At 46.3% G+C, this 13,145-nt stretch overlaps 1 protein-coding gene across 1 annotated transcript in view; it reads left to right on the top strand.

Annotated features, from left to right (window-relative positions):
- Positions 1–13,145, top strand: part of NR1I2 (nuclear receptor subfamily 1 group I member 2) — an 812,250-nt gene that overhangs the window by 764,236 nt on the left and 34,869 nt on the right. Inside the window, exons 7-8 of the mRNA XM_069635851.1 lie at positions 281–397; positions 9,641–9,746. Coding sequence (XP_069491952.1) covers positions 281–397; positions 9,641–9,746 — 223 coding nt within the window. The remainder of the gene's footprint in view (positions 1–280; positions 398–9,640; positions 9,747–13,145) is intronic.

The following is a 13,145-nucleotide window of genomic DNA, read 5'->3' as shown; positions in this document are numbered from 1 at the left end:
CAGCTTTGCAGTGTCTGCTTTGGCGCAACATCCCCTCGCTGCCTTCTTGATTTGAACCAATGTTCTAGAACACTCTCCTCAAGCTGTGTGAAAGGCCTGAGCAAGACTCTTCTGCCAGTGCAAGCAAGTCCCTCCCCTGTTGTGGTGCACCGACATTTCCTCATCCTATTGTCATCTGCGTATGTATGACTGTCCACCCTGGTGACTAGATGTGCGTCTTCCTTCTCATGTTGGTTCGGTTGTTGCCATTAATTGTTGCTTTCTTCTTTCCCTTTTGCAGCTGGCTTTAAGGCGCTTCTCCTTGACCCACTCCTGAAGTTTCATTATATGTTGAAGAAGCTGAACCTTCAGAAGGAGGAGTATGTGCTGATGCAGGCCATCTCGCTCTTCTCCCCAGGTATGCGGTGCACCCCACTGATTCTTAACTGCGCGGCATGCACTTCCACAAGAGCCCCTCTCACTTCCTGTTCCTGAGATCTCCCTTCCTTTACTGCGTAAACTGGGACTATCTGCAAATCTCACCTTCCTGTCTGAGAGAGGTGATGATGCTACCTGTGCCACAGACCCACCGCTCGGGTGCCATTTTGGAGCAATAATATGGCATTATTCTCATTCGAAATTTGTATGCAAGTCCTATATACAGCATCAGGATTACAAACAAATGGTTACTTTTCTTGGCCATACATGGTCTTTTATGGGTTCCTTTGCTTACTAGATGAGTACAAATCAGTTAGAACCCACGAGCTGTGAGAGACTAGGTAAGGAGTTGCAACTAGAATACCTTTTCAGAAAGGTTTGACCAATTTGAGAATCCCCTTAGTCTAGCAGCTGTAAAGTGAAATGAAGGTGTGCACCAATTTCCAAGTAGATGCTGTGTCGATTCCAGTAAGAGGTATGTTTCCCAAGCAAGACGCAGACTGCTTTTCACTTCAGAATAAGTTCTGACAGTGGGATATCTTGTAATTTCTTGCCAAACTGTCCACCTCAGGGCACTTGGGAAGTTATTTTTCCTTTAGCGGTAACCCGTAAGACTGTTTCAAGGGTTGCTTGCCTGAACTGTTTATTGAAAGTATCGAGATTCAGAAGAAAACTGGAAGGGAAATAGTCCATCTAAAATGAAAACAATGTTGGGTGGTATTTGATTTCTAAGAATTGTCTTATTCATCAGAGGAACATCTCATCTGTGACTTACCCTAACTCTTCGAAGAGCAGTAATTTCGGTATCCGATAATATCATCCCCACCAATAATATTGCCATATGCATGGACATCGGGAACGGCCATAGGCGATATTGTTGGTAGGGATCATTTTTGGGGTAAATGGGAGTGGGTTTGCAGGGGTGTTCCCCGCAGGTTTAATGGGTTAATACTGCTGCAAAAATATGGCACCATTCTTGTATGGCTATATTTTTGCAGGGATATTAACACATGGAACCGTAATTTCCAAGTCTAATGTAGATGTTAATGCTTTTGCATCGGTCTAATGCTTTTGCATCGGCCTACATGATTTTGCAATACACTGGAAGGCAGGCAGTTTAGTAGAGCAAATTTCCTTTTGAAGACCATCCTTGAAATTTGGCATTCCTAGGTACTTTAGAAGTTGCCTTCCACATCTTCTGCTAGCAATTCCTGACTTGCTTAATGCACTCTTACTGACAGTTGACTTCTTTTCCTTGCCATTATTGAGGCAATTCTGGAGTGAGTCTCCAGAAATGCGTCATGTGCAGAGTTGCTGAAGTTCAACCGTGGTCTGGTAGAATCAGCATCCAGTCTGGTGAGGGATGTAGATTCTCATTTGCCAAGATTTCAGGGGCCAACTTATTAGCGGCGACTCCACTGTTCCTTTGAGGTGGGGTGTCCTTTGTACATCACCTTGAGGTACAGAAGCAGACTGGGACGCCCAGTTGGGTTAGTGCGTATCATGTCTTTTTTGGGAGGCTCCAACCCTTGAATGCATTTAGTAATTAGTGAAGGAGGTAGAGCAGCATAAAGAACCATTGACTACCAGCTCATCAAAATTCAGTCTCGCAATGTTCTATGAGGGTTGTCTCATGTGTGACCATGCCTTGAGTCTTCTGGCATGGTGTACGCATCTGTTTGCGTAGTTAAAGCACCCCACCAAAGCAGGAAGACAGTGAACAGAACCCCATAGTTTAGTTTTAATCTCTGTACATTTTCTTGACTGATGTCACCCACCCCAATAATTACCTTTCTGGCCCGAATTCATTCTCTTTGAAGTCTCCCACAGTCAAAGCTTTTGAACCTCTGGGATGTTTGGATCATCTTTTGGACAGTTTAACGATCGTTTGTCAGTCCACATTATTAGTGTCAACTTTGACTCATCATTGTTCTATAAAAAAAAACTACTAATGATATTTAGTAGTATATATTAATGAAGTAAATAATACCCCAGTGTTAATAGGATGGAAGCCAGTCTAATGCTGGACTCCCCTCAACTCCTCGTCCTCGTTGATGCAAATGCTTGCATTTAAGTGGCGGCCAGTTTCAACTGGTAGACTGAACCGGTCGACCTACTCAAACTGTTCAATTTAAGGATAACAGGGACCCTAACTACAAGGTCAGGAGGGGGCTGGGATTGTGGAAATGGATGGTGGACTCATACTAACGTGGTAACAGGTTGGGAGGTGGTGCATGGTGGGGGAATGCTATTTTTGTGGGGTGGGGACCAGAGGAATGCTGGGACGGGGGGAGGACATGAAGGCTGGGTAACTACACAGGTGAAACGGATATGGATGGGTAGGGAATGGTGCAGTACTCCAGGGTACTGGATGATTCGAGGAACGGGTGGAGTGAAGTGGCATAGGAAACAGGGGTGCAGAGAGGCCCCCATGAAATGAAGAGTAAATGGAGGGTATTGGGGGAGAGGGACGAGTGCATCAGGGGAGATGTATAGATTCATTTTTTTGGGGGGGGGGAGAGAAATTGCTTATGTCTGCCACCTGGCGTTGAGAAATATGCAACACCTCACATGGAATAAGGGGCAAGCAGTTGTGGTTGAGCAAAATACTTTCACCCACTTGGTTTTCTATATTTAGACATACATTTAGTAAAATATAGTCTCACAACCACCACAATTTAGTTGCAGTTAGAGTTTAGGGGCTCCAGAGATGATTTACTCTTCGGGACAGGCTTCAACTCAAACTGCGAAAATAGTAGTACATAATTCACATTTCGAAGGGATTGTGTCCTCCGACGTATTCCTTATCTTTGATAATACGTTTCCAGCTTGCTGGCCTCGGAAATTTTTTCTGTAGAGGGCGCTGCACGTCGACGTCCGCCGAGTCGATGTCCCTCGACGGCCACCGTATCGGCGCCGATGTCACCATGCCCATAAATAGCCACGCGCTGCCTCCGTTGCTCAGTTCCGTTTTTCCACGCTTTGTGGGGCCTCGGAACGTCGTTGCTCAGTTCAGTCAGGATAACTCTATATCTACTCGAATAATACCTACTCGTTCTCGATGGCTTCTTCATCGGAACCGACGACGCCACGGTCCGGCTTCAAGAAATGTCGAGACTGCGGTAAAAAAATGTCGATAACTGATCCACACAGGATCTGCTTGTGGTGCTTGGGATCCGAGCACCATTGTTCGGAGTGTGAGAACTGCATGTCCATGATGGCGAATGCCTTGAAGGAGCGCAAGGGGAAGCTCAAGAGAGGCAAGGCAAAAACCTCCTCAAAGGTTTATTCGGCTGAGTCGAGGCATTTGTCTCCTCGCCGTCGAAAACATTCCCATTCTAGATCTCGAAGTAGCTCCCACCATTCATCGAGATCAAGACACTAAAAAAAGAGATGTCGAAGATCCCCTTCCTCGTCGTCGTCTTTGTCCCCAGAAAGGGTCTCCTGTCTAACGAAACACAGCTGTCAAGCTGAGTGGGAGGAATTCAGAAAGAAAATGTTAAGCGTCTTCGAGAACGCAGCCTCGACCCCCTCGAAGACAGCTGAGGGTGATACCCCGGGTGAAAAACCCAAAAAATCAAAACGCCGCGAGTCGCAGCACCCGGCGAAACATTCCACCCAAGAGCGCCACAAGCCATCGGGTAAGAAGGCACCATCTTTGCCGTCGTCGAAGGGTTCCTCGACGCATCGGTCGATCGACTCGACGCCATCGTCGACATCGACGCAGATGAAAGAGAAGACCAAGGCTACTCCACAGCAAACGGTGATTCCAAGGGCCTCCGGCACGACGTCTAGACCGTCGTCGATGTCCTCGTGTAGGATCCCGATCCTCTCGAGTTCTTCGAGACACCTTCCAGTTTTTTCGACGCCGTTCTCTGCGCCTTCGAAGCCTGTCACATCGGCGTCGACGACATCGACGTTTTCTCGCTCAAAAATGACGAGTTTGACCCCTTCTGCCTTAGAGATGGGTTTTACGCCATTTCAGAGGTCAGAGTACCCTGGACTATCTTCAATTTATGAAGAGGGGGAAGATTCTGACCAGGAAACATTTGGGTTACAGAGGACCACACTGCCTATTTCAGAGGATTTCACCTCTGAGGAAAGAAGGCTGAAGGACCTACAAGAGTCACTACATGAGGCAAGTGGGCTGGACACTTCCCCAGAAGTGGAATTTGTTAAGCCAGACCCAGGGGAACATGCCGAAACACCCTATAGAACCCTTATGCAAAGAATTATTGAATTTATGGGTTGGTCTGTGCCTTCCCCTGTTTTTCAACAGGATGACCTAACAGACATATTAGACAAAGGTCCGCAGGAGGACCCTGTGGTTCCCTTCCATGCAGCCTTAGAAAGAAAATTGGGAACCTCCTGAAGTTATCCCTGCGGTCAATAAAAGATTGTCAGCCAAGTATAGGGTAGCGGCTGCTGACCCTGAATACTTATCAAAACACCTGACTCCAGAGAGCCTGGTTGTTCTATCGGCAACTTCATCTAGCAGTAGGACCGCTTACCCTACTGTCCCACAGGATAGAGATGACAAGAGGTAGGATTCTATGGCGAAGAAAGTCTTCTCTGCTTGTAGTATGGCGTTGAAGTCCATCAACGCCACCTGTACGCTCGCCAGGTTCAGTCACACACTATGGGGAGTGTGCTTCATCGGCGGCTGACTGCATACCCGAAGGAGAGGAAAAGGATGCCATCTTTAATAATGTTAATGAAGGCTAAGATGCCATGTGCGACTCACTTCAAACTGGCATCGATTCCGCTGACAGTATCAGCAGGGCCATGGCGGCAAGTACAACAATCCGCAGGCATGCGTGGTTGCGAAAGTCTGGCTTTGCTCCAGATGTACAGGCCAGACTTTTGAATATGCCCTTTGACGGCTCTTCACTATTCGGAAAAAAGGCTGATAAGTCTAGAAAAGTTACAGACTTATAAAGCAGCAGCAAAATCTTTAGGAGCTGCTATCCGCCAAACTCCTTTTCGCCCCTCAGGAACCTCTCGGAGAGGAAAGTCCTTTCGCTATTATTCCGCATTCGGAAAAGGCAGAGGACAGCTGGCTCAAAGAGGCCAAAGGAGATCCACCCAAGGTGGACGGGTCAAAAGTACTAAGGCCGCAGCAGCAGCAGGTGCCTCTTTACCCTCGGCATCTGCATCAGCCGCCCCAAACCACTCTGCGGCCTTTCCACACAATACACCTGTAGGGGGCAGGTTAACTCACTATCTGACGGAATGGCAGGCTATAACGTCAGATGCTTGGGCATTGGAGACCTTGCCCAGGGTTACTGCCTACCCTTTCTACACATCCCTCAGAGTCATCCACCGGGGAACAGCTATCTAAAAGTTCCAGATTCTCTCCTCTTGCAGGAAATTATAGACCTGCTAGAGAAAGGTGCCATAGAACCGGTACCTGTAGCGGACAGGAACAAGGACTGGTACTGTTCCCCCCCCCCCCCTACTTTCTCATACCAAAGAAGGACGGAGGACTGAGACCCATCCTGGACTTACGAGAATTGAACAAGTTCCTCAGGAAGGACAAGTTCAAGATGGTAACTCTCTCTCAGATCCTTCAGGCCCTCCAGCTCCAGGACTGCCTGGTATCTCTGGACCTTCAGGATGCTTATTTCCATGTGCCAATCCATCTCAAACACAGGAAATACCTGAGGTTCGCAATTGGCGACTCTCATTATCAATTTCGAGTTCTGCCATTTGGGCTGACCTCTGCCCCAAGGGTCTTCACCAAGCTGATGTCGGTAGTGGCAGCAAGTCTAAGGAGGGAAGGGCTCCACGTCTACCCTTACCTGGACGATTGGCTCATCAGGGCTGTATCTTCGGAATAGGCCCAGGCCCAACTAGATTATGTCTGCCACTTCCTTCACAAACTGGGCTTCTCCCTCAATTTAAAGAAGTCACAGATGATACCATCACAAAGACTCCAGTTCATTGGAGCGGTCCTGGACACTTCCCTGGGAAAAGCCTCGCCACCAGAGGTGAGGGCTCAAGATATTCTACAGATGGTCACCAAGTTTCAAAATGCCCAACGTCTCCCAGCCTCCGACTTTTTGAGGTTGCTAGGCCTCATGGCATCCTGCATCTTCCTTGTGCCAGAGGCTTGCCTGAGAATGAGATCTCTTCAGTGGGCACTGAGAAGTCAGTGGTCGCAATCCTCAGGGAGAATGACAGATCTCCTCCGGATTCCGGACAAGGTAGCCCGCGACCTTCAATGGTGGGCCTATCCAGAGAACATCTTGAAAGGAGAACTGTTTTGGCAACCATGGCCGGAGATAACAGTAGTCGGACGCCTCACTCACGGGGTGGGGAGCCCATGGCAACGACTTGACCATCAGCGGTCGTTGGTCTCCATCGGAGTCCAGACTACACATCAACCTATTGGAGCTGAGAGCGATCAGACTAGCGCTGAAAGCTTTCCTGCCATCAGTACAGGGAAGAAATGTCCTGATAATGACGGACAACACGGTGGCCATGCACTACCTCAACAAAAGAGGAGGCGTAGGCTCACTGCCACTGTGCAGAGAGGCGATGCAGCTCTGGTTTTGGGCAATCCAAGAAGGAATCTCTCTATCGGCAGTCCACCTAGCCGGAGAGAAGAACTTGACAGCGGACGCTCTGAGCAGGCAGAGCACAGTCTCCCACGAGTGGGAGCTAGCTCAGGAAGTTCTTCAAGAGATCTTCGCCCTTTGGGGAACCCCTCAGGTGGATCTGTTCGCCACAAGCACCAACAGGAAGTGCGATCTTTTCTGTTCAAGCGAATTTCCCCCGAGAGGAGCTCTAGGAGACGCGTTCGTAGTGGACTGGGAGTTTCCACTCCTTTACGCGTTCCCACCAGTCCCTGTTATTCCTCAAATGATCAGGAGGTTGAGAAGATTCTGGAAAACCATGATCCTAATTGTCCCGGATTGGGCCAGGAGAACGTGGTACCCGGACCTTCTAGATATGTCCATCTGCCCTCCAATCCGTCTTCCACTCAAAGAGAATCTTCTCTCGCAGAAGGGAGGTCAGGTTCTCCATCCAGACACCAGAACCCTCAACCTTCACGCTTGGCTTCTGAAAGGGTGAGGTACAAGGATTGGGATCTCCCTGATGACATCATGGAGGTGTTACTTTCGGCCAGAAGGCCAGCAACAAAGTCTTTATACCGCTGCCGTTGGAACAAATTTTGCAGCTGGTGTAGGGAAGAGAATATCGACCCTTTTTCATGTGGTACACCAACGGTGTTATCGTTTCTACTCTACTTGGCAAACTCAGGCCTTAAAGTTGGCACTGTAAAAGGCTATCTCGCAGCGCTTTCTATCTTCAAGCGCACTGCGGAGGAACCATCATATTTCAAACTTCCTCTAGTGGTACAATTTCTCAAGGGATTAACTAATGTTTATCCCCCAAAACCATTCCAGGTTCCCTTGTGGGACTTAAATTTAGTCTTAAACTTCCTAATGGGCACTCCATTCGAACCACTTCACTCTTGTTCGCTGAGATTTCTCACGCTTAAAACTGTCCTATTGGTAGCACTCACATCTGCTAGGAGGGTGAGCGAGCTACAAACTCTCTCCTGTAAACCCCAACATAGTTTTCCACAAGGACAAAGTTATCCTACAGGTGAAGCCTAATTTCCTCCCAAAGGTGGTTTCTGAATTTCATATTACTCAGAAAATTACCTTACCTTCGTTCTACCCTCTTCCCCATCCGGGGAAAGAGGAGGAAAGGCTACATAGGCTGTGGACCCAAGGCGAGCTCTCAGCTTTTATATCAGCAGAATGGCTAGGATCAGGCAAGCAGACCAACTGTTTGTAGGATACTCGGGTCACAAGTTGGGACTACCCATAACAAAACAAACCATCTCCAGGTGGATTATTTTGGCCATTCTGGAATGTTACAAACTGGCAGGGAAAGAGCCACCCCAAAAGCTCAGGGCTCATTCAACCAGGGGTATCGCAGCCTCTTTGGCTCTCCAAAGAGGGGTACAGGTCCGTGACATATGTGCGGCTGCCACATGGTCATCCGCGCATACATTCACAAAATTTTACAATCTGGATTCCTCCACTACTCAAGAGACCAGATTTGGCAAGGCTGTATTACATTCGGTCCATCCCTAAGGGATACATAACATTCTCACTCCCACCTCCAATTACATGCCACTGCTATGGGAGTCTATCAAAGATAAGGAATACGTCGGAGGACACAATCCCTTCGAAGAACAAGTTACTTCTTACCCTGTAACGTTCTTTCGACGGGATGTTCCTCCGACGTATTCCTTATCGCCCCTCCCATCCATCCCCGCACTGATACTTCCCTTGTGGTTGCAGCTTACGCTCTTTCAAGGTCAATAACCAATTCAGGCATGACTTTTCTTATGCTACAAAACGGAACTGAGCAACGGACGCAGCGCGTGGCTATTTATGGGCATGGTGACGTCGGCGTCGATACGGTGGCCGTCGAGGGACATCGACTCGGTGGACGTCGACGCGCAGCGCCCTCTACAGAAAAAATTTCTGAGGCCAGCAAGCTGGAAACGTATTATCAAAGATAAGGAATACGTCAAGGAACATCCCGTCGAAAGAACGTTACAAGGTAAGAAGTAACTTGTTCTTCTATATTGTATGTGCTTAATGCAGGGTGTTGTGGACCCAACAGGGTGGCTAACTATTTAGGCGATAGGCAGTGGGCGGTTACCTTCTGGTAACCACTCCTGTGCTTGTTAGCAGGCCTGAGTGAAGCAAAGGCCGTTATCGGGGAATGCAGCAACATTCCGAGCAGGTATATTGTCGCCATAAGCAGCCAAAACAAACATTCCAAATTCTAAATGTGACTGATTTTCGTTTTTTGGGGAGCTCTTCATGCTCTGTGCCAAACCTGCTCGGAGGCCAACCATTTCATCAAAAGTGAGGAATAAACATGGCTGGCAAGGAAAAAAGAATGGGCACCCTTTCTCTGTCTAGGGCGGTGGAGGAGCATAGCAAGAGGTTGGCCAAAAAATAGTGCATCCAGTGAAAACTGAAAAGGCAGGGAACCAAAACTGAATTCAAATAAGTAAACGGGAGTAGGGAGTTGAGGGGGTTTGAAGTCCGCAGCTAGCCGGATCAGAACGTTGACTTTTGTCTGCAGATACAGACTGTGTTCTGTGCAATGCGATTGCCTGAGCTACCCGAGATGCTTGCTCATCACAGATCTAACCATTACCTTAATGCTTGTGTATTTTTTCACCTAGACCGTCCTGGTGTCAAGCACAGTCGGATGATTGATGAGCTGCAGGAAAGGTGCGCGCTCGCACTCAAAGCCTACATCGATACCAAACACCCCCAGCCGAAAAATAAGTGAGTATTCATGGAACCCTCTTTCATGGTTAATTTTTTTCTTAAACTATCTACACAACACTCTGGTCGATTTTGGGAGTTAGAATGTGATGGTTGGGTGGAAATTCGTTTTTAAATGTCTCAGGCTCTCCTATTCCTACAACACAGCTCAAGGCTCTTCTAGGTATCATACAATTTTGTCTGCTGTTAGTATGCATTTTCAAGTCCTCTGAAGAAATCGTATGCTAATTATAGCAAACTAATATGCATTAATTAGGCCACTAATAACTAAATGTCTCATTGAAATATAAAGTGAACATTAGGGTTCTTCAGAAATTAGGTTCCCTCAGGCCTGCTGCGGAGTTCCCGAACCAGTATTACATAGCTTGGAAAAGATAGTCGGTGCACGTTATCTTCTAACTGGAGGAAGACCTACTATGCCAATCAACACTCCTAAATGATGACTCCCCAAATCATAAAGCAACAATGCTAGTTATGAACAAATAATTATATTCATCACCCAAAATAAATCAAGCATCATATATACAACACATGTAAAAACTGCATAAACGGCTGATGTGTTGACGCAGAACTGTTTTTAAACTGCAAACATAAATGTCAAATAGTAAACCTCAGCAACTGTACACAAGTGCATTGCTGTTCAAGCCCTACACGTATCACTGCCTACAATTATGGGATCTTTTCAGGAGCAGAATAACAATATTGCAGTGAACAGAAAAACCTCATGGCGAAAATTAGTAGGCCATTTATTAGATATTAATAGATGCACATTGCCATTTTGACAATGTGCATCTGTATGACTCACCAGGACCACAGAACCATCCCAATTGTTTAAAAATGGGCAGCCCTTGGAACCGATGAGTCATGGACAAGTCAATAAATGGTTGTCTCCCAAGCCCATGTCTAAAATAAGACATTGTGGGATTGACTATCTGATATTCATTTTTGCGATCCTCATTGTTTGAGGGGTTTTCTGTTCACCACCACACTATTCTGCCCCTGAAGTTATTGTAGTGATTGAAACATGTTGGTCTTGAACAGCAATATGCTTTTTTAGAGTGGCTGAGGTTTATGATTTGATATTTTATGATTTGACATTTTATGGCTCAGGTGGGTCAAAAAGGCAAGACTGGATCCACCGTCACCAGCATTTGGGAACCCTGAATTTACACCAGGACACAAGATGAATAGCTTTTTTAAATAATAGGCACATAAGGAATTTACAAACTTTCCCAACTTTATAACAATAATAGCTGACTTTTGAACACTTCAAATCTATATTTAGGATTGAAAGATGCCATACAGATGTGCGATGGGTCCGCAGTTGCCACCTGAATTGAACTTTGGGGAGGATATTAGAATAGGCAGATTATTGAAAGCTCTACAAGCTGTTGGATACATCTGAAATGGATGAGACGCTCCTCTATATAATTAAATGGGAGGAAGAACTAGGTCTCCAAATAACCGCAGACTCTTGGCACAGCTATAGTCCAAATCGTATAGGTCATCCAGATAGTTCTAAATCAGAGAAACCAGTTGTTATAGGTGGTATTGTACAGCGGAAATGCTAAACTAAAAGATGGTTTCATAACCATCCCTCTTCACGAGGAATTGGTAAAAATAAAATCAATCACAGAATGCATTTGAACCCTCTGGTATTATGCCTGGGAGACGTTGAGGAGGGTGTGTTTTGTAGCAGGAGGAACTACGACTCTCGGCACACATTTATTCAACTGCTGAAAAATTGGTTTTGGCAAGATGTTGGAAGTCACTAGATGGCCCCAACTTGAGCATTCAATAGTGTAAAGTTTTGGATATTTTGACACTCCAAAACAAATTGCTATGCTTGTTAAGTCACCCACCCAACACAGAAATGTTCTCCTTTAGTTGACTTTTAATGCAAATTATTCGAATGTGGTATTCAGATCAACATTATACAAATACTCCTCGTTGATGTAAGATAGGAATGGTAAAGGTAAAAGGTGTAATGGAGAAAGGTCAATGGTTGCACAAGGCTGGAAGTATTGGGGGTATATAGTGGTGCTGCAGATATGATGACCTTCATGTTGTGATTTTGACTCCCGTTTTTGCTCACAAAATCTTTGTCATTGTGGAGCTCTTGCAGACGATGCACTCTCTCTTTTGTAAAACTCAATGAAACATAGTTTCAAAAAAAGGAAGCGTTTCCTCGAGGGGCTGCATGAGGAGCTCCATCATAATGTATTTGCATTTTTGTGTTTTATTGATTAAGCAGTGTCGACAAAGCACTGTACAAGATAAAAGGTGCAAAAATGTGAAGCACACATTATGAAAAGATTAGAAATTTAGTGGGTAGAAGCGAGAACATTTTTGAGATGTGAGCCAAAAATAGGAGTAGAATACCTAAAATGGAGGGGCAGGGAAATAGTGTTTAGATGTTAGAGAAGCTAGAAGGGAGAAGGGGTGGAAACAGGATTGGGCATGTGGAGGTTTAGGAACTAAAAGAAGAAACTGCTTGGGAGGGAAGAAAGCGGGGGGGTGAACATAGAGAGATTGAGTAAAGATAAGGGGGAGCTAAACCATGCTTAAATTTAAAGACAACACAAAGAAGGTGAAAAGAGTAGACGAGATTCTCATGAAAACCAAGACAGGGCGCTAGTGACCGCAAGATGGGGAGAGATGGCAGAGAGTGTGAAGAGCATTATTAAAGATTGAGCTCAGGGGAAAGCTGATAGGTAAGAATTCCAATAAACGGGGCAGAACCGTAGTCTCGATGAGAGAGGATACGAGTGGAAATCAGTAACTTAGTGGCACGGAAGGCTAGAAAGGGACGATCTTTGTGTATACTGTAAAGTTGGTGGTGGCAAGAGCGAGCACGGTTAGAGATGTGTGTGGAGAAACAAGAGTCAAAGCTCATTCCTAGATTACATGTCATAGAAGAGAGAGAGGGGAGGATATAATGGAGGCGGGGGCAAGAGGTGAAGGTACAGAAGAAGCTTTGAAGAACTGGATCTCAGTTTTTGAGGCGTTAAAATGCAGGATATGTGCGTGCAGCAAACAAGGTAATGGCTGGAAGGTTTAGAATTAATCTTTTCTCTGGCATCACTCTGGGCAATCACCCAGACCATTGTTCTTTAGCGTGTCAAGCCATTACAGAAATGGAGAAGACCCTATGCAAATCAGGCACGGTCCCACCCCAGAAGGGGCAGTCCAACTTGAACTGTGCAAGACCAGCCACCTCAAACATGTTACGGCCTCATTGGGCATCATCCGTGTACTGTAGCTTGGGTCTCTAGGCCCAGCATGCTCTGTATCCACGTCTTGGCATACCGGTCCAACTCAGGGTGACTAAAGCAAAACAAGAGGTGATGGCTGGAATGTTTAGAATTATCTTAACCTCTGGCATCACTCTAGCAAACC

This window comes from Ambystoma mexicanum, chromosome 7p, assembly GCF_040938575.1.
Source record: "Ambystoma mexicanum isolate Mex_15411 chromosome 7p, UKY_AmexF1_1, whole genome shotgun sequence".
Taxonomy (NCBI): domain Eukaryota; kingdom Metazoa; phylum Chordata; class Amphibia; order Caudata; family Ambystomatidae; genus Ambystoma; species Ambystoma mexicanum.
This window is presented reverse-complemented; position numbering and strand designations above follow the sequence as displayed.